Consider the following 22,150-nt stretch of genomic DNA (forward strand, 5'->3'; position numbering starts at 1 on the left):
GCAGACGCTTGAGGTAGAGCTATACCTGTATTTCTGTATCACAGAAATATTTGGAGCCTTAGTACATGGAATTTTTCCCCCTAAACATTACTTAATGTGGTTGGGTAACCATGTTTCAGGGGTTTTGTTTTGTTCAATGTGCATATCCTCCAACATCTTCTAAGAGGGCTTTCAAAAATTCACCAAGTAGTATTAGGCTGTCAGGATATCCCTACATCATTTGTTTGAAAACACGTTATCAGCTGAGGCTTGGAGTCAAGAAAGCTGAGCCAGAATCCAGCTTCGAGTGTAACAGGTGAGCTGTAGAGAAAATGAGAAATGATTCAACATAAGGGCTCTCGTAAGTGGCTGTTGACTCGAGAATAAAATACGACAGAGACCAGACTTCGCCCACCAGCTGATCTTACTATCAGGTAAGCACTCTCCTCCCTTCTCTTAACCGCCTACTGTGAGCTGATTCCCTCGTTCATTTCATCTTCTCTCCATTTTTTTTTAAGATTTTATTTATTTGACAGAGAGAAATCACAAGTAGGCAGAGAGGCAGGCAGAGAGAGAGGAGGAAACAGGCTCCCTGCCGAGCAGAGAGCCCGATGCGGGGCTCGATCCCACGATCCCGGGATCATGGCCAGAGCCGAAAGCAGAGGCTTTAACCCACAGAGCCACTCAGACGCCCCATCATCTTCTCTCCATTTTAACCCTCGCACCAAGCGTTCACATACACATCGCTGGAGAATCCAACCCGAGCCTGAGACTAAAGCAAGTGCAAAACCCCAACCCGACCGGTTCTTCGCCCCTTGAGCCCACTTCCGGTTTCCGGCCCCCGGATCCGCCCTGCCTCCCTTTCCGCTCGCAGTCCCGCCCCGTCGGTCCTCACGTGACCGCAAGGCGTACTCCGCCCCCAGTCTCCGGTTCACGTGATCGTGCTAGGGGAGAAAACGCCTGACCCCAGTCCCCCGGCCTTTCCCGGCAACGCTTTTCCTCCTGCAGTTCGTTTGCCTTTTGGTCTTCAGACACTTGCACGTCCCTCCATTCGGTCCCGGGGCCACCCCCGGAACCCTCTCTGCCATGTGGCTCCTGCCTCTGGCCCCAAGTGGGCCGCGGCGGAACAGCCCCCGTCACCTGCCTTCCTGCAGCCCCGCGCTGCTGCTGCTGCTGGGCAGCTGCCTGGGGGTCTCTGGGGTGGCGACGGGCTCTCGGAGGCCCAATGTGGTGCTGCTCCTCACCGACGACCAGGACGAAGTGCTCGGCGGCATGGTAACGCTTCTATTTCTGCCCCGCCCCTCGATCTCTCCGGCTGACCCCCAGGTTTCTTGTCCTCTTTCCCCATCCCCACCCCCAGTTCCCTGAGTTGGGTGCCTGATCCTGGATGGTTTTGCTTTTGCCACGCCTGACCCCATACGCAAGTTTGAGGGGCCGCAGGACTCTGTTTCCTTTCTCTCCCGCGTCTCTTTTGAGTAGGCACACATGCACGCACTACACAGAGGTTCAAACCTGGACCTTAGTGCTGCGGAGTTCGCGTTTATAGCTCAGAATAAACAGGTGGACGCCAGTTAGGGATGGGCTGAACCAACGAGGAGCAGGTGCTGGCAAAGAGCACGCAAGCCTTATTTTTCTTTTGGCTTAGAGCATCTGAGGACAAGTCCAGCTCTCTCTTTAAAGGACCTAGGCCACCTCTGTGTTTGTCTCCATGTACAGTGTCTGTGCCCGATATTTAATAAGTGCTGAGATCAACTAATCTGTGGATAGGTTGTCAAACTCTTCGGGCTGCGCTTTGCCTCACAAGAATCGAGAGAATTCAATTAGCTTAATTGAACACCTGGCTGATACATTTGCTACTATTGTCCGTGTTCCATTTTAAATGTGTTTTTTCATGAGACTTCATTGTTTCCCAGAGTGAATTTTGCTTCTTTATCTTAGAGTTCTGGAATTTATGACCTTCAGGCGCATTACCCAACCCCCTACTCATGGAGGCCCCAGAAAGTGGCTTTCCCAAGGCACTTATGTAGTTGAAACAGGTCAAAATTCTAATGAGTGCTCTGATCCTGGTTATGGCATTTTTCTTATCTTTAAGAAAATGTATATGTCCTTTATTTCTTCGTTTCAGTTATCTTTTTGTTTTCCTATGAAAACACTTCACGCAAGAGGTTCCTAACTTACACTGTCTGGGAACACCCTACCTCAGTGTCCTTCAAACTGCCGATTTCAACCCATAAGTGAGTTGTAAAATCAGTTTAGTGAGTAGCTACCAGATTTTTACTTTCCTGTGAAATAAAGTAGAATAGAAAATGTTGGTGTGATACATGTGGGTATATATGACAAAGGTACGCATATCCATGTATATATTTCTGGATTATGAATGAAAATGTATTTCTTACTCAGGACTGTGTTCACGGTGCTGAGAAACATTTCTGGTTTATGTTTAGGATGCTTGCATTTACACTTTGTGCCACATATGCCTCGTTGCCTTTTAGTTTCTACTCCACCACATTGACATTGAAGAGTCTTGACTTAATTGCCCTCCTGGAATTTACTTTGTTTTTTCCATTCCCACCACTCCACTGACACTCCTCACAAAATTCCTTCAAAAAAAACTTTATGTGTGTCCTTGAAAAGTGCTTTGTCTAAAAAAGGCAAGTCATCTCTATCAAAAATTAGTAATAGCTTAGTGACTAAGACAATTAAAAGGTCAGGATTTTACATCTCTGGTGAAAACAAAAATTTATCACTGAAATATAAGGTGTTCAGAATTGAGTTTCTTAATTTTTACAGAACACAGATCTTCTCCTTAGTATGTTGTATTTGCTTCTTTAAACCAGTATCAGATTCTTTATTATAGGTGTTTATACTAAAGAGCCAAAATTGAGTGGGGAACAAGTCAAATTTAATGCTCTCAACTCTCTGGGGTATTCTGGCTTCTCTTGTATCCTTTTCCAGGGTATTCTACCACTAGTTGTCAAGCAGGACTTGAAGGGAAATCACTAAGACAGTAACAGCATTTGAAAACCTACTTGGAGCAGTAGAGTGTGAAGTATTTTATACTTGTGTTTCAGTCATGAAAGTTCTGTGCTGTACATATTGTCCTTCCCTTAAATAAGAGGAAACTAAGAGGGTGTTAAGTAACTTGGCCAAAGTTCATGTAGCTAATAAGGAGCAAAGCCTGGTGTCTTATGATCTTGAAGCCCCATTTTTCTCATATTCTAGAATACTGACTTAACAGATGTCATTCCACATAACCACATCAGCTACTCACTTACACTTCAGATCAGAGATTCTTAAGATGATACTTAGGAACATCAGGGGGATCATGGAAGTCCTTAATTTATATGTAATACTCTGTATTTTATCTTCAATTTTGTGGAGAATGAGGTCTCTGGCTCAAAAAGGATTATGGATTGCTGCCATCGTTGGCAAAATAAACCGTACACCAGACCAGCTCAGGTAGAAGGATTCTAGTACTTCCTGTAGTGTTTCATGTAGAATCTTTCAGTCATCTTTGAAATTGTCTTTTATGATCATCTTGAACATTTCCCTGTATTTGTTGCAGGTATCATCTGTGGGACTCTGGTTTTTTGCTTAGGGAATAGTTCCTATTTTATTTTACTTGAATGTTATGGTGGGATGGATACACTCTACTTCACTGGTCGCTCTTTCTAAAATCATTCACCCTGGAAGAAGAGACATTTGGTCAAAATTTCAAGGAAGTAAGGGAAGGAGCCATGATGAAATGTAGGGGACGAACACATCATGTCTTTGCTGAAAACAAAGATTATTAGATATGTTAAAATCTTATTTCAGAGCCACTATACATGGAGCCAAAAAAGTAAATGACTCCTTAGGATTTTTATGGAAGGGATTTGCTTTGGATGAGTAAAGTAATGCATTTACCCATATCCAGGTATCAGATTGACTGCTCCTTAAGCAGTGTTGTACAATCTTGACCTGACCAACCTTGTAACTCTCTTTGCTGGTATCTTAAGGATTCGTTTTAGCATTCAGATTAGCATAGACACAGACATTTTCAGTACAGCGTGGTTCTTGTTTAGGATTTGTTTGATTTAGCAGACATTATGGTTATCACTGTACTGGTGTTAGCAGCATAAAAATTACAGTCATTAAGACAAATTCTTATTGACACTAAAATCTCTGTGCATCATCTGCTGGCTCCTGCCTAACACTTTGACCTTGTCTTACCCCACAGTCTCCTTTACTTGCTGTGCTACTTCCACCACTTGTGCCTTCTTTCTGTTCCTCACATGTGCGTCTTCTCTGGCAGCTCTTGTCTTTGCTATTCACTTAGCCTGGAAGCACCTTTTCCTGGATCTTAGCATGGCTGGCCTCCTCATCATGTGACTCTGAGTACACAAGTTACTTCCTGAAAGAGGCCTCTCCTGACCACCCAACTAAAGTAGTCCCCCCCCCCACCAGTTAAAGGACGTCATCCTGGTTTATTGTGTTAATAGCACTTGTCACTGCCTGAAATGATTGTCTACCTGTTAGTTAAGTCCCCAAGAATACAGAGGTCATGAGGTCAAGGACCTTCTGTCTTTTGTTCATCCTGGCCTCAATCAGTGCCTGACACACGTTAAGTATTTAACAAATGGGTTATAATCACATACTATAGTCTTACTATAAATCAGATATTCTGGGGCACATGGGTGGCTCAGCTTCAGCTGAGATGTCTTCCTTCAGCTGAAGGAAGCCTTCAGCCTTCAGCTGAAGATGTCTTCCTTCACCCAGGATCCTGGAATCAAGTCCCACATCGGGCTCCCTGTTTCTCCCTCTCCCACTCCCCCTGCTTGTGTTCCTTCTCTCGCTGTATCTCTCTCAAATAAAATCTTCAAAAATAAAAAGTAAAAAACAATCAGATATTCTTCAGTATTGTTGCATATTTATCCAACAGTTTGAGGATTAAGTCCCATATAATCAACTCACAATGTCCTTTTCCCCATTTATACTTTGTATTCTCATTTCCCCTCCCTCTGTTGTCATAACTCAGATTTCTTGTCAAACCAGTGTTTAATTCAGCCCAATATTCTTTACCTGAAAGTAGCACCCAGTGGTGTTTTCTGGAGGATCTCAGTTGGTGACATTGCTTCTGAAGGTTAACGAAGACTTAGAGATCTGTAGCCTCTCCTTGGAAACCTATTCTGGAGCTACTCATGCACTTAAGAAAGGTCTTCTTAAATAAGTTAGAATTCTCATCCTTTTGAGCTTATGGGTTCTTTAGGTTTTTTACTATCTATTAAAACAGTGGGGGAGAGTCATTTATACAGTATTATAAACAAGAACCTTGTTAACATAATCACATATTTAGGTGCTCTTTAAGGAATTACTGCACAATAAGGTATATTTAAAACTATACTGAATATGGTCTCAGATTTCAAAGGTACTTCAAAATCATCATGAACTGATTGATAAAGTACAACTAAAATTTAGAGCCTCTTCAGTGGTCCTTTTTTGTTGTCTGGAATCTAAATAAAGATTGTTAGTGTTCCTTTTATTTGTATTTTAATGACCTTCTTAAACTTTTATCCTCACTCTAGGATTTGAGATTATTGTCTCTACTACTTGCCATCTGGTTCAAGTCCTTACCTGAGGTCGTGATTGGCCTAGTGCATGGGGCTTTGAGCTTGTGATTGAAAAGGATGCATTTGGACTCCATCACTGATGATATTTGAGTCCTTTTCTGGGCTTCGGGACCTTATCTGGCTCTCGGAACCTAAAACCTCCCTGTTTTTAGAGGGAAGGCTCCTTTCATCTCTTAGCTCACATCCTGCTCCTAAAGATGAATTAATGGAGATCTGCCCTATCTATCTTGTGAGAGGGCTGATGACAAAAGAGAGCACCAAAATTTCATTACATTGAAATCAGCATTGCTAGAATAATGCTATCTGCTGTGAACTTTCCCTTCCTGTAGGCATTGTGACCCCCACTGCTCTTTTGCATGGGATATAACTGACTGTAACCAAACCTGTTTGGTTCATCTCCAGAAACAGAACTCTTTTGGCAGTGTCTTAGTGTCAAATGGAGCTGATCATTGCGAGTAAGATGCAAAAAACGTGAGTTTTGGTCTGTGTGTTTTTTTTTTAATTGGAGGAAATGGCTTAACAGATGATTATTTACTTCACAGACACCACTAAAGAAAACCAAGGCGCTCATTGGAGAAATGGGAATGACTTTCTCCAGTGCTGTAAGTTTTAAAGCTACCTTAATTTTGTGAGACTTGATGTTGATGTTCTAAGAAGAAGCATGCTCTTTTGGGGAGACCTAGTTAAATGCCTGATCTAAAGGAAGGACTTTATATAATGTGATTTAAATGCTTTTAATTGAAATACTACTTTTCACAATTTGAACCTTAATTGTAGGTATTTTCTAAGCCAGTTTGATTTATAGCTCAGAACTAGAGAATATTTAAAGCTTTACTGTTTGAGGTTTGAAAATGAATTGTAAGAATCAAGTAACATTTATGCAATGTAAATTGCTTTGTGGTCAACTCTTGCCGGCCACTTTACAAAGCCCTATTAACCCTGACAGCCTGAGAAAGATAATAGCAACCAAACAAAACCAGTATCTTGTGTATGTATACACATATATGAGCATGTATGAGGTATAAATAGCTATGTCTATATAAACATAGATGCAGGGGTGCCTGGGTGGCTTAGTGAATTAAGCATCTGACTCTCGGTCTCAGCTCAGGTCTCAATCTCAGGGTTAGGAGTTCAGGCCTGGTGTGGAGCCCAAATGAGGGAAGAAAGGAGATGTAAAGAGTTGCAAAGATCCATAATAAAATACTAATAAATCAAATTCAGGAACCATGCACATAGCCAAGTAAGTAGTAGCCTAGCTTATCAGGAAATCCATTAAACAGCAACATAGTGTTGTGCTTAAGAGCACAGATTCTGGAGCTGGATCACCTAGTTTTGAATGTTCTCTCTGCCTCTTTTCTAACTGTTTGATGTTGGGCAAGTTATTAACCTCTCTAGTTTCCCATTTGTAACTGGGTGTCCTAAAATCTGTCTCAGGGTTTTGTGATACTAAATGAATATATACATGTAAAGCAAGCACTTATGTCAGCACCTGAGTTGCAGTAAATACTACGTAATAGTGGTTGTTATATTGTCCACCAACAAGATCAGTAGTTGAAAGACGAAAAAAGTAATGTTCATCTTAATAGATGCTTGAAAGCCCTTTGAAATTTTAGCATCCTTTCCTGGTAATTTATTGAACTGTTAGAAGAATCCATCCTTATTATGATGAGTATTTCAAACAAATAGCACACCTTATAGTTAAGGTGCAAGACTCAGGCCATTGCTGTTAGAGATGAGACAGGGGCCTAATACTTGTCACTTAATGCTGTTCTGAATTGTCGTGATCGGCATGAATCCTGCAGAATTAACTGGAATATTGGATCAAGACATAATTATTATTTCCACTTCTTTGTATTTTCTACCCAAAAAATGTAGAATTGTTCAAAAACTTTTTAAATTAATAGAGTTTAGTAAACTAGAAATGAAAAAATAAAAATAATCTTCTTCTATATAACCAGTTAGAGAAGTACTGGGGAGGAGAGAGAAGAGAGCCCATTCATACAGCAGGAAAATGCAGACTCTAGGTATAGCTGCTGGTCAGTAATGGTTAAGACCTATGTTTATAAATAAGGTTACAGAACTTCATTCGTAATGTAATAAAACTACTTAATAAAAATACTTAATATGTAGACACACCCATCATCTTCAGCAGGAAGACCCAACATTAGTTTATTCTAATCAAAATCCCAACAAGATTTCTTAAAGGCTGAATAAAGTGATTCTAAATTTATCTGGAATGATAAATAGGTTAGAACAATCAAGGTAATTTCTTAAAAGAGGAAATTACCCTTCCAGATAACAAAATATAATATGAAGATAGAGTAAACAGTGTGATAGCGACCAAAAAAATAGGTCAGCAGACAAGCGAAAGGATTAAAAGTCTTGCCAATGTAAAAATTACAGAAGTCAAATAATCTGACAAAATTGAAAAAGCAAAAGGAAAAAATGGCAAATATTTGTAACATGACAGAATCCTTCCTTAACTCAGATTTTATGTAACAAGAAGCTGATGCCCCAGGAAAAAAATGTACCAAAAAAATGTACAAAGCACATGAACAAGTCATTCACGTAAACACAGTCGGTCAGTATGCATGTGGAGAATGTTCATCCTCACCAGTGTTTAAAAATGCCAAATCCAATTTGAAAGCCCAAAGAAAAGCCAAGTATTTAATAAGGGATAATACATAATTTTGGCAAGGGTGTACTTGAATGAGCATTCCTTCCCTGCTGGTGCGGGTATAAACTAGTATTATTCTCTGTAAAGTGGTTTGGTGATGTGTACTAAGATATACACAAATAATAGGTAAAATGGGTTAAGTTTATTGATGATAGTAGCTAATAGAAAAATCATTAGAGTAGAAAAAATCTCTGTCCAGTGTATTAAGTGATATAGGAATTATATAAAGCTACAGATTATCCTGAAAATGAACCTGTGCCTCTCAGCTACATTAGATTCAGGTAGTAGTCTTTATTTTTGGTTAAGATCTAGCTCCTGGGGTGCCTGGGTGGCCTAGTTGGTTAAGCGTCCAACTTTTGATCTCTGCTCAGGTCTTGATCTCAGGGTCCTGAGTTCAACCTTCACTTTGTGCTCTAGGCTAGACATGAAGCCTTCTTAAAAAAAAAAAAAAGACCTAGCTCCTACCATGTAAATATTTCTTTGGCAGATGAGATTGGAATAACTTATTCTGCAGAAAGAAACCAGCTGAAAAAGAAATCTGTTCTCTTGGTTTGTTTACTGTCTCTACTATGTGACTTAAAGCAGCTCTGAAGTGTGTCATGTGTTACCAAAAAAAAAAAAAAAACCAAAAAACTATTCCATGGGAAACTAGAAATTCAAAATTAGAGTATTAAGCAGCTTTCTTTACTCTCTTTAGAAAGGAGGAGAAATCCATCTTTCTTGTGTAACTGGGTTTTTTGCTTCTGTTCGCTTTGTAGTATGTGCCAAGTGCTCTTTGCTGCCCGAGCAGAGCCAGTATCTTGACAGGAAAGTACCCACATAATCATCACGTTGTTAACAACACTTTGGAGGGAAACTGCAGTAGTAAGTCTTGGCAGAAGATCCAAGAACCAAATACTTTCCCAGCAATTCTCAGATCGATGTGTGGTTATCAAACCTTTTTCGCAGGGAAATACTTAAATGAGGTAGGTTGAATGATCTCATTATTCCTTTTTTTTTTTTTTTAAGCTTTACAAATGTAAATTAATGTAATTCATGTTTTTTTAAATTATTATTCATTTGAGTCATGTTAAAATGTTTTTGGTATAGTTTTCTCCTAATCTGCACATTAAACAAGAATTTACTTACATGAACATATTTACATGATTTAAGTACTATAGTTCTTCTTCCTTTAGATAGCCTCATAGCATTTTTTTTTTTTTAAATTGTCCTATGACTGCTGCTGTCTGATGCATCTTCCCCTTTTTCTTCAAGGATTTTGCTTGTCATGTTCGTCTCATGGTATCTTTGTCTCCATTTCCCTTTTATCAGGAAGAGAATGAAGAATTTTTTCCTTCTACCACCTTTCCTGCGTTATAACAACTTCAGACTTACCCCTTTTTGTTCCCATTTTCGAAAATGTGGAGTGATCACTGATAGAGGAAAAACACCCCGAGCCTGGGATATTCAGGCCACTACAGCATTTGGCTTAGTGGTGGATGTGCTGGCCTCTTGGGTGCCTGGATGAGGGGATACCCACTATAGCTGGCCAAGTCCAGATTTTATGGCCCCCAGGTTCACCACATTGGTCTTAGCTTTTACTCAAACTTAGAGGAAACAGTTTATTTGGGAGTGTCTGGGTTCTCATAGTAAAACTGGGGATGCAGGACAAAGAAAAGATGTACATTTTTTTACATACTTTATTCATGGTTGCTAAAGATACTAATATTTAATCTGAATTTTCTGTTTGTTCTTTCCCTCCCCACAATTGGGAGAATTTTCAACCTTGTGAGTTGGAAGGAAGGTTAAGTCAGTTTGAAAAGAATCATGAGAAATAAGTACAGATACTAGGTTATTGAGATAAGATGTGGGTCATAAAGAGAATTTATACTACTTTGCATATCAGAGATCACTTAATGTGTATACAAAAATAGGGGCACCTGGGTGACTCAGTCGGTTAAGTGTCTATGATCCCAGGGTCCTGGGATTGAGTCCCGCATCGGGCCCCCTGCTTAGGGGGAAGCCTACTTCTCCCTGTCCCTCTGCCTGCTGCTCTTTCTGTTCATGTACCTTCTGTCAAATAAATAAATAATCTTTTTAAAAAATTCTGTATACAAAACTAGGAGAAATTCATTAAAATACAAAGATTTCTCATAAATTAAATTCTTTTTTAAATGGGCAATACTAAACCTTGTTGAGATAAATGGGATGAGTCTCTGGTCACTTAATTCATCTCATCAAATAAATTGAGCTCCAAAAGTAGGTTTCATCATCAGGACAAGTGAAGTTATAAGCTGAGAGCTCATAGTCATTATTTTGGTTGTCATTAACCACAAGGTCAGTTGGAGTGTTCAGTCTTCACCTTCAGTAACTCCAGAAATGAACTTCGTGGCCTAAGCTATATGGACTTTTTCTAGAAAGGGCCAGAAGTAAATATTTTGAGCTTTTCTTTTGTGATGACATTACTCCCCCCACCCACCGTCTTGTCCATGGGGATGCTTCCCCAGACCCCCAGTAGATGCCTGAAACCACGGATAGTACTGAACTCTATAATACTGTTTTTATCTTTGTATATCTACCCGTGATAAAGTTTAACTTAGAAATTAGGCACAGTAAGAGATTAACAACAACTAATAACCATATAGAACAATTGCAACCATAGAATGCAATAAAAATTATGTGAGTCTTGTGTCTCTCAGAGTGTCTTATTGCACTGTACTCACCCTTCCTGTGATGATGTGAGATGATAAAATACCTACATGATAAGAAGAGCGGTGAATGACAGGCATTGTGACCTTCTGGCAGGAGGCTGATTTGCTGTTGGACTTCGGTTGACCACTGGTTAACTGAAACCATGGGAAATGAAACTGCAAATAAGAGGGACTCCTGTATTTGACCTTGCCATTGTAGCATGAAAGCAGATAGACAGACACAAACCAAAATGAGTGCATCTGCATTCCAAAAAACCTTCATGACTGAAATTTCAATTCCCTGTAACTGTCACATGTCACAAAATACTCCTCTATTGATTGCTGTTTGTATTTTTTAATGGAAAAAAAATTCTTAGCTTACTGATCATATAAAACAGTTGGCTAGCTAGATTTGGCCTACAGCCATAGTTTACAAACTCCTCCTTCAGTAGTTCCTAGGTTTTAGTGTTCTTTACTTTTCGACTGGGTTCATATGTTTGGGAAAATTGAACATCTGGTTTCAGGCACTGATCTGAAAGGATTCAAAAAGCTTCCTCTTCTTATTGATCTGGCCATAGCTAAGCATTTCTGATGTCCTGCTTGTCTTGCTTTTCAGTATGGAGCCCCAGATGCAGGTGGACTAGAACATGTCCCTCTCGGCTGGAGTTACTGGTACGCCTTGGTGAGTGATTATTGAAGCCAGTGACAGTTACACACACAGCCCTACAGATATAGAGTATGTTTAGTCTCTCATTTAGCTCTGATTTTGACATAAGTTGCTCTGCGTTTATGATTAGCTATTTTCTCCTCTTAAAGTCTGTTGATTTATGAGTCACTCCTCTGGGAGATGTTTTTCCTGCATTACACCAGGTTTAGTTACATATTTTGCTGTTCTGTCTGATCTACTTGTGACTTTTTAAACTAAGACATATTATTGAAACTGTGCTAATAGTTAATAAAACTCTAGTCAAAAAATCCAGTTCAGTACTAAATGAATAATTCCCTTTTTTTAAAAATGCCTTTTTTTTTTTTTTCTTTAAAGATTTATTTGACTGGGGCTGGGGAAGTGGAGGGCAGAAAGAGAGAGAGTCTCAGCTCAATGCAGAACTCAGTCTCACAACCCTGAGGTCACAACCTGAGCTAAAACGGTTAACCAACCATGCTACCCAGGCGACCCAAAATGTCTTATCCCTATTGCAACAGAGTATAGCCCAGCATGATTTCTGACTTTCTAGTGTGTTGACCGCTTAACAAATTTTACTTTCCTGTCTAATAGGAAAAGAATTCTAAATACTATAACTATACGCTTTCTATCAATGGGAAGGCACGGAAGCATGGTGAAAACTACAGCGTGGACTACCTGACAGATGTTCTGGTGAGTTATCAAGGCTCTGTCCTTGCAAGTTTGGCTCACGATTGAAACCTCTGCCTAGAAAACCTTTGGACTTGGTCATGTTGAGTAATGTGAATGAATAATAACTTCATTTAACTGCCAAAAAGTATTTCTAACTGATTAAAGACTCCTGAGGGACTTTTTCTTGTATATAAGCCAGGCTCAGAGTTAATGTTCTTGAAATTCCAGCAACAAATCCTTTTCCAAAGGCTAATCTCTTAAGACTATAGAGATTACTTTGAAGAGGCTTTACTTTAGAGGTTTTTACTCTTGACCCCAGATTCACTCACAAGCTAGGAAATGGCAGCTTCGCCATGAGGGTGGAGAACTAGGGACTGGGAGTTCTTAAGGCTTTGTGGATTTTTATATAAAATTCCTGAAACTGAGTGAATTTAGGACTTTCCTTTCCTGTCTAAGGTGTTTCTAATGACAGACCTTTCACAGAGAATTAATTCACCAAATAGTTCAGCACCCAGCATAGCAGGTGTTAAGTAAATGAAGCAGAGTCACTCTTGGTGTAAATCTGGCAAGGTATGGGAGTTACTTAGATAATGCTTACAGAGGTGAGAGTGAGTTGTGCAGATCAATGGGAAGGGTGCACAGACAGAGGAACAAGGGGTTTGCAGGGACTGAGGCAGAAGTGTGCTTGGCATGTTGGAACCACAGGCTTCTGATGGGCCTAGAGTAACCAGGTGGGTGGAAATTGATGCAGTTAGTATCCTTTGAGTTTAGTGATGGGAGTAAATGACGCTATAAATCAACTAGAACAATTAAAACACATAATGTGTGTGGGATGCTTTCATTTTCATAATGTAGCTCCAGGTAAGCAAATGAAAAATGTAAGTCAATATAAGTTAAAATGCTGGTAGAATATGTTTGGATTTAATGTTACTCATTTAGCTTAGCTGCTTGAGATGGCATAACTTATGATATCTATGCTCTGTATATTTTTCTAAGATTAAGGTAACTTAATCCACCTGTCCTACTGTGAATTAGATTGACTCTCTTTTTATATATTTTAAGGCAACAGAGGCATACTTTAGGCCATATTAGTGCAAAATAATCCTTAAAAAGCCGCATTACTATTTTTACCCTAATGGGAGGCACAACAACTTTTAGATCATGCGAAATCACTAAGATCTTATTTGCTTTCTTAGGATGGTATGCTTTTCCACTTTTTTAAATAAGTATTGCCTAAAACCCTAATATTTGTTTCAGCAACACACTTGTAATAACTTTGACATAGTTTGTGTTAAGATTGTTAAAATTCTTAAGATTGATTAAAAGCTAATATAAATCTATACCCCTTGTATACATGCTTCTCTCAAGTCCTGAACTGTTGGGTAGGGTAGAAGATGACAGATCTTTGTATATCTCAGGCTAATATCTCCTTGGGCTTCCTGGACTACAAGTCCAACTCTGAGCCGTTCTTCATGATGATCTCCACACCAGCACCTCATTCTCCTTGGACAGCTGCACCTCAGTACCAGAAGGCTTTCCAGAATGTCTTTGCACCAAGGAATAAGAACTTCAACATCCATGGAACGGTAGCTTCCCCTAACCTTGAATTAAACCACACTTGATATACGTAACTATATATTACCTTGTTAGGGAGCTTTTGAGCCATGTAGTTGGTTTTCCTTCGAGATATTTTAAAGGTAATTGTGCCTGTCTTGAGTATAATAGCGTAAACTTGCTTCAGGAGAGATAATCTTGCCACACATCTGATTAGCAGCTGGAGAATCTATAGGAAATGTTAAAGAAATGCTATCTTTACTGACTACAGGCTCTCCTAATCTCTTTGCCACCTCTCCTCCCATGTGGCAGTGGCTCAGACACATCCCATGGGGCTGAGCTAGGCCTGCAGCGCCCCCCTGTGGGTGGCCCTCACCTTTCCTGAGGCACAGGAAAGAGGGGGTGACATAGTGCAATATGACTGGAAAGGGAAGTTGAATGGAGAAGTGAGCCAGAGCAGGGAATGTAATTAAGGGCCACAACCTAAATATTTGCCTCATGTGCACTTATACTTCCCTTGGCACAGAGGGTAGGTTGTTCACTGGTTCAAAGGCAGAAGTTCTATACTGCCTCGTGCCTTTTGCCCAGAAATCTTAATTGCTGGGGAGGTGTAGTAGACAGAATGAGTCTTGGATTAGGCTCAGCACTACCATTTCCAAGCCAAGTGACCCAGCTGGGAGCAAGATGCTTAACTTCTGCTTCTCTTTCTAAAGTGGGAGAAATAAAGTGGGAGGTCCTGATTCCTCATCCAGCTGCAGTATGGACTGAAGAACATAGAAATTACGCAGCGTGTTGCCTGGCAAGTAGGCAAGTGCTTAGATAGGATTTTTAAAGCTGAGAGAACTGAGTTTTGAACTAGAGGGCCATTATCCATGTTCCAAAAGAAGTTAATAAAAGTTCTCATGAACAAGTAAGTTTAGAAGTTTTAACTAATCACCTTGTTGCAGAATTTCTCAGAGTTACTCCTGTTCCAACATGAATTTCCAGCAGGAGGATATGCTGTATAACACTTCTCAAACATATTAACTAAGAACACTTTGGGGCTGATAGTTTGGGAGGTGGTAACTTTGGGCTTTATCAGTAGAGAGGAGAGAATTAATGATGTATGGGAATGTTTTTGTTTTTTAGAACTATGAGTGCTTTTTTAAATGAGAAGAACTCTCTAGATTTGAGCTTGAGGTTTTAGGAAATTGCTATGATGAGATTTTCCCAAGGTCCTAGGATAATCAGTATCTTGGGTAGGAAAATAGAGGCTGATAGAGTAATGACTAAATTGTTAAGGCAAAAATTATTGGAAGGTAAAGTTAATATTTACCATTTTATAGTTTGGTTAGTAGATCCAAAGCATAGACTCAATGTTACAGATTTAGTCTCCTTTTAGCCAATAGTTTCCCAATATCTTTCACTATATATCTTTAAATGCTGATTAAGGCTGCTAACAAGGAGCCCAGGCCTCCTTTCATTAGGGAGCACTGGGAAGATAAAGAATGAGTGATAATCTATAGAAAGTGTCTTTAGGAACACATGGCGTAGGGAAGAGGAAGTGTGAAGTTCCCTAAATGCTCCAGTAAGTTCCTTTTTGCTGAAGAATAAAATGTTCCTTTTCATTATGTACTCTAGCAGTTTATTTGATTGTATGACTTCGTGCTAACTTTTTATTTTCTTTTAAATCTTAGAACAAGCACTGGTTAATTAGGCAAGCCAAGACCCCAATGACGAATTCTTCAATACAGTTCTTAGATAGTGCATTTCGGAAAAGGTAAGCGCTGCTGCTCTCACAATCTGGGTGGTCTTTGAGGACCTTCCAAATCAGCCCATGAACCAGGGGACTGCACAGTGTGGTTATCTTTGACACAAGATAAACAGGTAGCAAGTTGATGGGAGAGACTGTTTGGGGGTCTGCTGCCCCAGAAGGTGTAGGAGATGGTCTTTGGACCTGAGGACTAATAAAACAATTCATTTTCATGACTTGTTAAAACAGAATTGCAAACTGGAGCATTTTGGTTAAAAAAAAAAAAAAAATTCTTTATGTCTGAAGAAAAGGTCACTTTGTGGGACATCAGGCCTAGTATTTGCTGAAGACCCAAAGACTTAGACTAGAACAGAATATTTGCCGTTGCTATTTGGAATTTCAAGGAATTCCTTTTAAGTCCGTTCTTAAAAATTCATTACACTCTCTAAAGATGTATTTAGATTATACCAGGCGCTAGCAGGCTTTTCCTGTAAAGGACCAGAGAGTAAATAATCATAGCCTCTCAGGCCAGACAGTGTCTGTTGCAATTACCCAGCTTTGCCTGTGGAGTAGAACTAGGCATTATGTGACTGAATGAGCACAACTGTGTTCCAGTAAAACTGTATAAAAATGGTGAATTGTTTAATGGGTATAGAGCGTCAGATTTGCAGGAAGAAAAGATTCTGGAGATCTGCCTCACTGTGTGAATATACTTCATACTATTGTTAGTACCCTTAAAATTTATTAAGTTGGTAAATTCTATGTTGTGTGGTCTTTTACCACAATTTAAAAAACAAAAACAGTGGGCAAACTGGCCCATCACTATAGCTTGCTGACCCCTAAATAGACCCCTAAACGTGGCGTAGGTTTATATGAATTAATCTGTACTAATCAGTACTGAATTGACAGGTTTCCCTTCCATTTTCTGCTGTCAGAAACTAACTAACTGCTTTTAAAAGTCTCATTTCTTTGGAAACCGTTAAATTTGGAATGAACTCATTATGTTCTGGGATTTTCTAATCTCCCCCCCCCCGCCACCCAGGGAGGGGTCTGAGGAAAGGAGGTTTGGGGACTTTGGGTGGTTTTGTTTTGGACTTTGCTCCTGCTTTTTTGGCAAGATAGCATTCCTTCAGCTATTGTTCTGAAATTCTCTTGTCACCCTCTGTGTACATGCAGGTGGCAAACTTTACTGTCAGTTGATGACCTTGTGGAGAAACTGGTCAAGAGACTGGAGTTCAATGGGGAACTAAACAACACTTACATCTTTTATACCTCAGACAACGGCTACCACACAGGTAAGGGGCAGACTGGCGTATTACTGTGGCATTGATTAGGTGCCTTTCCTTTTTCACCCAGTCAGTAGCACTAGCAGGGAGCTCTACGCCTGTTGTAGCAGTGGGTGGGCCGAGGGGGAGGCTGCTGCCCTCAGGACTCCTCTAGTTAGAAAGGCAACTCATTGGGACGCCTGGGTGGCGCAGTTGGTTAAACGACTGCCTCCGGCTCAGGGCGTGATCCTGGAGTCCCGGGATCGAGTCCCACATCGGGCTCCCAGCTCCATGGGGAGTCTGCTTCTCCCTCTGACCTTCTCCTCGCTCATGCTCTCTCTCACTGTCTCTCTCTCTCAAATAAATAAAATAAAAAATCTTAAAAAAAAAAAAAAAAGAAAAAAGAAAGGCAACTCATTCAAACCAAGTGTCATTATTTGCTATTTCATGTGCCAAGTTACATGATGTTCTAGGAGTTGGGAGGAAAGAGTGACCTTGTTAGATTAGAGATAGGCTTTAGGAAAAAAGGAAGAAACTGAACTAGATTTTTTTTTTTTTTTAAGATTTTATTTATTAGAATGCACTCAGGAGCACACACAAGCAGGGGGAGCAGTAGAAGAAGAGGGAGAAACAGGCTCCCTAGCAGGGAGCCTGTCTCAGGGCTCTATCCCAGCACCCTGAGATTATGACCTGAGCCGAAGGCAAACGCTTAACTGGCTGAGCCACCCAGGCCCCCTGAAATTGAACTAGATTTAAAGGGCAAGTAGACTAGGGGTAAGCGATTTTACATAGAAAGAACAAGAGAAGGTTGTCTTTTGAAATTTCTTGTGAAATTGTGAGGTGTTTTATTGATTTTGTGTGTGTGTGTGTGTATATGTATCTTTTTGTTTTTTGTTTTGTTCTTTTAAAACTCTGTATACAGAGTCAGCCCCATATCCTTAACTTTCCTTTTTTCCACTTGGATATTCTTAAAAATGAATGTCTTCTTTCCCAGCGTATCAGTTTAATAAACTTGAAAACTACTAACGTGGGGCTCACTTGCATGGGAGCAGATTGATGAGGCAGTTAATGTTTCGTTGTAAATATTTTTAAGCACTCAAAGTAAAGACTAATAAAATAACTTCCATTCCCGGCTTCACTTTTCAGCTATGTGTGGCCAGTCTTTTGAATTCTTCCTATCTTCCCATGTTTGTCTTTATTTTGTTTAGAAGGTTTTGAAGAAACTTCAGACATTGTGATTCTGTACATGAACATTCCATTGTGCCTCTGACTAATCTATTACGTATCAGGATCTAGATGAAGTTCACATGCTCCCTGTATTTTTTCATGTGCCCTGAGACTGTTACTACCACTGATTTATTGGGGAAAGGGTTTTTGGGGAGTTTTTTTTTGTTCAGAATATCTCACATTCTAGATCTGGCTAATTGCATTCTCATGATTCCTTAACTTCTGTTTCTTTAGTCAGCATTTTCTATAGATGGGTGGTTAGATATAGAGGCTTAATAGAAATTGCCATTTTCAGGGGTGCCTGAGTGGCTCAGAAGCCTCTGCCTTTGGCTCAGGTCATGATCCCAGGATCCTGGGATTGAGCCCCACATTGGGCTCTCTGCTTAGCAGGGAGCCTGCTTCCTCCTCTCTCTCTCTGCCTGCCTCTCTGCCTACTTGTGATTTCTGTCAAATAAATAAATAAATAAATCTTTTTTTTAAATTGCCATTTTCAGAAAGAATGTTTCCTTGGTGATACTGATAGTTCCTGTTAGTTCATGATGGTGTCTGGTTGGCCCACTTTAGCGATGCTGCTATTAATTGATGGCTCATGTGGTGTCAACCTGAGTCTGACCTATGAACCTTTTGTGGCTGAAGGTTCCATTGATGATTCTTGCTTTAATCTACTATTCTCTTAAAGATGGCAAAATGTTGACTTCATAACTCTGTCCTTTTGCATTTATTAGTTGGAATTCCTTAGAGAAGAACTCAACTGGTTATCTTGAAATGCAGTTTATTCAGGAAAGGTCAGATAAATGCTTTGGCTCTTTATTGACAGTTTTTAGAGTAACCTCATTCAATTGTGGTCAAGTTGAGTATCCTACATAAATTATGTATTTGTGTTTCAGTACTTTCCAGTCATTGTTTTTGCTGAATTTGTCTTATCTTAGACCAAGGAGTCCCCCTAGGCATTTGTTTAAAGATGAACTCATTTCCTGCTTTGTAGTAATAAGAGACCTAAGTGATTATAAACTTTCTATTAAAGCCCCATAAATAGGACAGAGTTATTTGCATTCTTACTGTCCATTGATTGAATATGTGTGTGATACTTCTTTCCTAGCTCCTTCTTTACCCCCTGTATTTTGTTTTCAGGACAGTTTTCTTTGCCGATAGACAAAAGACAGCTGTATGAGTTTGATATCAAAGTTCCACTGCTGGTTCGGGGACCTGGGATCAAACCAAATCAGACAAGCAAGGTAGGTGCCTGAGAAGCTGACGCTGTTTACAGGTAGCACTTGCCTGAGAAAAGAAGGCTGTTCCTCTGAAGAGGAGGCTGATTAGACTTCTCCTGCAAGGATGAATTGTGTTCAGCTTAAGATCTTGTGAGTGTACTTATAAGTCTTGGAGTCAGTGATTCCCTTATTCATTGATTTATTTATTTACTTACTTATTTTTTAAACTCCTGGCCACCTTTTTTTTTTTTTAAAGATTTATTTATTTATTTATTTATTTGGCGGAGAGAGATCACAAGTAGGCAGAGAGAGGGAGGAGGAAGCAGGCTCCCTGCTGAGCAGAGAGCCCAATGAGCGACTCGATCCCAGGACCCTGAGATCATGGCCCGAGCCGAAGGCAGCGGCTCAACCCACTGAGCCACCCAGGCACCCCTGGCCATCTTCTTTTAATTGTATTCTGCCCCCCCCTCCTCCCATATATACATATATCACTAGGAGTAGCTTTGATTTGTCCTTCGAGACTAAGTCTTGACTTTGTCCTGGAGCAGCGACTTGCTACCACTGTCCTCAACATCATGTTCTGAAATTGTGAAAGGTTCAACATCCAGAATGGTTCTAGTGGACTCACTTGGACTAGAATAGGGACCCAGCCTCTGCTTTTTTTAAGTCCACAGGTAATACAAAGAAGCAGCCCAGTTTGGGGCCTACTACCCTGTAGGTAAGAGCTCAGGCAAATGCCCCTGGGGACCTTGTTAAAATGCAGATTCTGATTCTGCATATCTGACCTCCCTACTGATAGCTGCTGCCAGTCTGACCTCACTGAATATAAGGCTATAGAAAGCATGTCTTCTGAGGATTTTTTTCCCTCTCTCTGTGGAACTGCTTGTCCCACATGCATTTCTGTTTTACTGATTCTCTCTCCTAGAACTGTCATAATGTACCACTTTCTTTTGTTGCCATTTCCGTTTGGTTTCAGTGTCTTTTTCCAAACTTGGTACCAAATACTGAGGCACGTTTTTCCTAGAGATTCTAGACACTCTTATCCAAAATGCTTTGGTCTAATGCTTGGAAGATAAGAATTGATAAGTTCTACTAGTTATGTCTTCTCTTTTCTAATAACACAATTTCAGTCCCAGCTCTGTGAGACAAAAGAAAATGAGCAAATACATCACTTAAGCTAGAATTGGAAAACTGGCCAAACTTTCTGGGTATACTAGGTACTTCAGTCTAATTTTGGAGGTTAATGTTTAAGTATAATTCCCTTATTTCTTTTCATAATGCTCATGATGGTATTCTGTTGAAATTCTTCAGAAAGAAAGCCAGTCATTTCCCACTACAAATCCAGTACCATGTGACTGGGTCTCCTTTCAAAGGAGATAGGCGAGTTTAGAGGACCATTAAGTCTGGGGGTTTTTTAGCCCTTTATTTATTAGAATTTTTAAAATTTAAATTCAGTTAATTAACATATAATGTATTATTTGTTTCACGGGTACAGGTTTGTGATTCATCACTCTTTTTTTTAAAATTAATATATAATGTATTATTTGCCCCAAGGGTACAGGTCCCTTTGTGATTCATCACTTTTATGTAACACCCAGTGCTTATAACATCATGTGCCCTCCTTAATGTCTATCACCCAGTTAACCCATTCCCCCACCCAGCTCCCCTCCAGCAACCCTCAGTTTGTTTCCTGACATTAAGAGTCCCTCTCTGGTTTTGTCCTGTTGCATTTTTTTCTCTCTTCTCCTATGATCCTCTGTCTTGTTTCTTAAATACCACATGTCAGTGAGATCATATGATAATTGTCTTTCTCTGATTGACTTATTTTGCTTAGTCTTAAAAGTGTTTTCTTGATCTTGGTGTTGGAGTGGACTCAAAACATGTTGGCAGCTGTGTGCATTTCCAAGGAGCAGGGCTGCTAGGGCCATTTCTAACCAGCGTGGGGAAGGAAGTGAAATGAGAACGGAATGGAATGTGTCAGCCAGCTGTCCATCAACCAAACAGGTCCCTTTATCTTCAAGTTAACAGCGGCATCTAAATATTAAAATCAGAAAAGTTCACCTTTTCCAAGCAGTCTGAATGAAACCTGGTTCCTAGGAAACCATTTCAACAATAATATCTATCACTTATTGAATGCTTAGTGTGTGACAGGTGCTATTCTAAGTGTATTAGCTATAGGAACCCACTTAGAGATACTGTTACACCCATTTCACAGGTGAGGAAACTGAGGTGTAGAAGTTAAATGGCATGCCCAGGATAAAATATCAGAGTCTGCTATCAAATATTGGAGTCTGGCTCCAGAGTCTGTACCTAACCATTACAGTACAGCTCAGAAAATATTTAAATATCTTATGCCAGCAGGCTTGGCTACACAGCACTGAGCAGTCAGGGAAGACTAGTTCTTAACTCCCGGTGCCTGGAGAGCCAGATGCTTCCACTGCAGTTGTCAGTGAAAGCCTCTGAGGCACTTGAGCAGAGACCTGGGTGTTGGAAAGGGTTTAGTCCTGCAGAGATCTGTGGGAGGGCATTCTGAGAAGAACAATAAATGGGAAGGCACTCATCGAAGAATGAGCTTGGCTTGCTCAGGGGACAGAATGGCAGCAGTACCGAACCACTGTCACTTCTAAGTGAAGTGGTTCTCTCTCTCTCTCATCTCTCTCTCCTCCTTGTCTTTGTCTGCTGATTGCTCCTTCTGTTTGGGAATGCCCCTTCCACTTCACTAATTGTCCTTGAGAGCTTTGGTTTGGGGTTTCTGCCTGGAGAGTCACTATACCCCCCACCCCCACTTGGGGTAGGTGCCCTTGCCCTGTCCTGGTTGCCCTCACACTTACCACACCCTGCTGAGTTTGTGGTTTTTTTTTTTTTACTTGGGG

General features: G+C 40.3%; 1 protein-coding gene across 2 annotated transcripts in view; it reads left to right on the plus strand.

The window, feature by feature from the left end:
- The first annotated feature begins 911 nt into the window (after positions 1 to 911).
- GNS (glucosamine (N-acetyl)-6-sulfatase) overlaps positions 912 to 22,150 on the plus strand; it is a 58,554-nt gene continuing 37,315 nt past the window's right edge. For both annotated transcript variants that reach the window (XR_006381407.1, XM_044228992.1), the window contains exons 1-9: positions 912 to 1,254; positions 6,131 to 6,190; positions 9,024 to 9,230; positions 11,551 to 11,616; positions 12,211 to 12,309; positions 13,707 to 13,874; positions 15,519 to 15,601; positions 16,751 to 16,869; positions 19,198 to 19,301. Coding sequence is in view for 1 of the 2 variants with exons in the window: in XM_044228992.1 (XP_044084927.1) it covers positions 1,066 to 1,254; positions 6,131 to 6,190; positions 9,024 to 9,230; positions 11,551 to 11,616; positions 12,211 to 12,309; positions 13,707 to 13,874; positions 15,519 to 15,601; positions 16,751 to 16,869; positions 19,198 to 19,301 (1,095 nt within the window). In the remaining variant the exon portion in view is untranslated. The remainder of the gene's footprint in view (positions 1,255 to 6,130; positions 6,191 to 9,023; positions 9,231 to 11,550; positions 11,617 to 12,210; positions 12,310 to 13,706; positions 13,875 to 15,518; positions 15,602 to 16,750; positions 16,870 to 19,197; positions 19,302 to 22,150) is intronic.

Source organism: Neovison vison, chromosome 12, assembly GCF_020171115.1.
Source record: "Neovison vison isolate M4711 chromosome 12, ASM_NN_V1, whole genome shotgun sequence".
Classification (NCBI taxonomy): Eukaryota; Metazoa; Chordata; class Mammalia; order Carnivora; family Mustelidae; genus Neogale; species Neogale vison.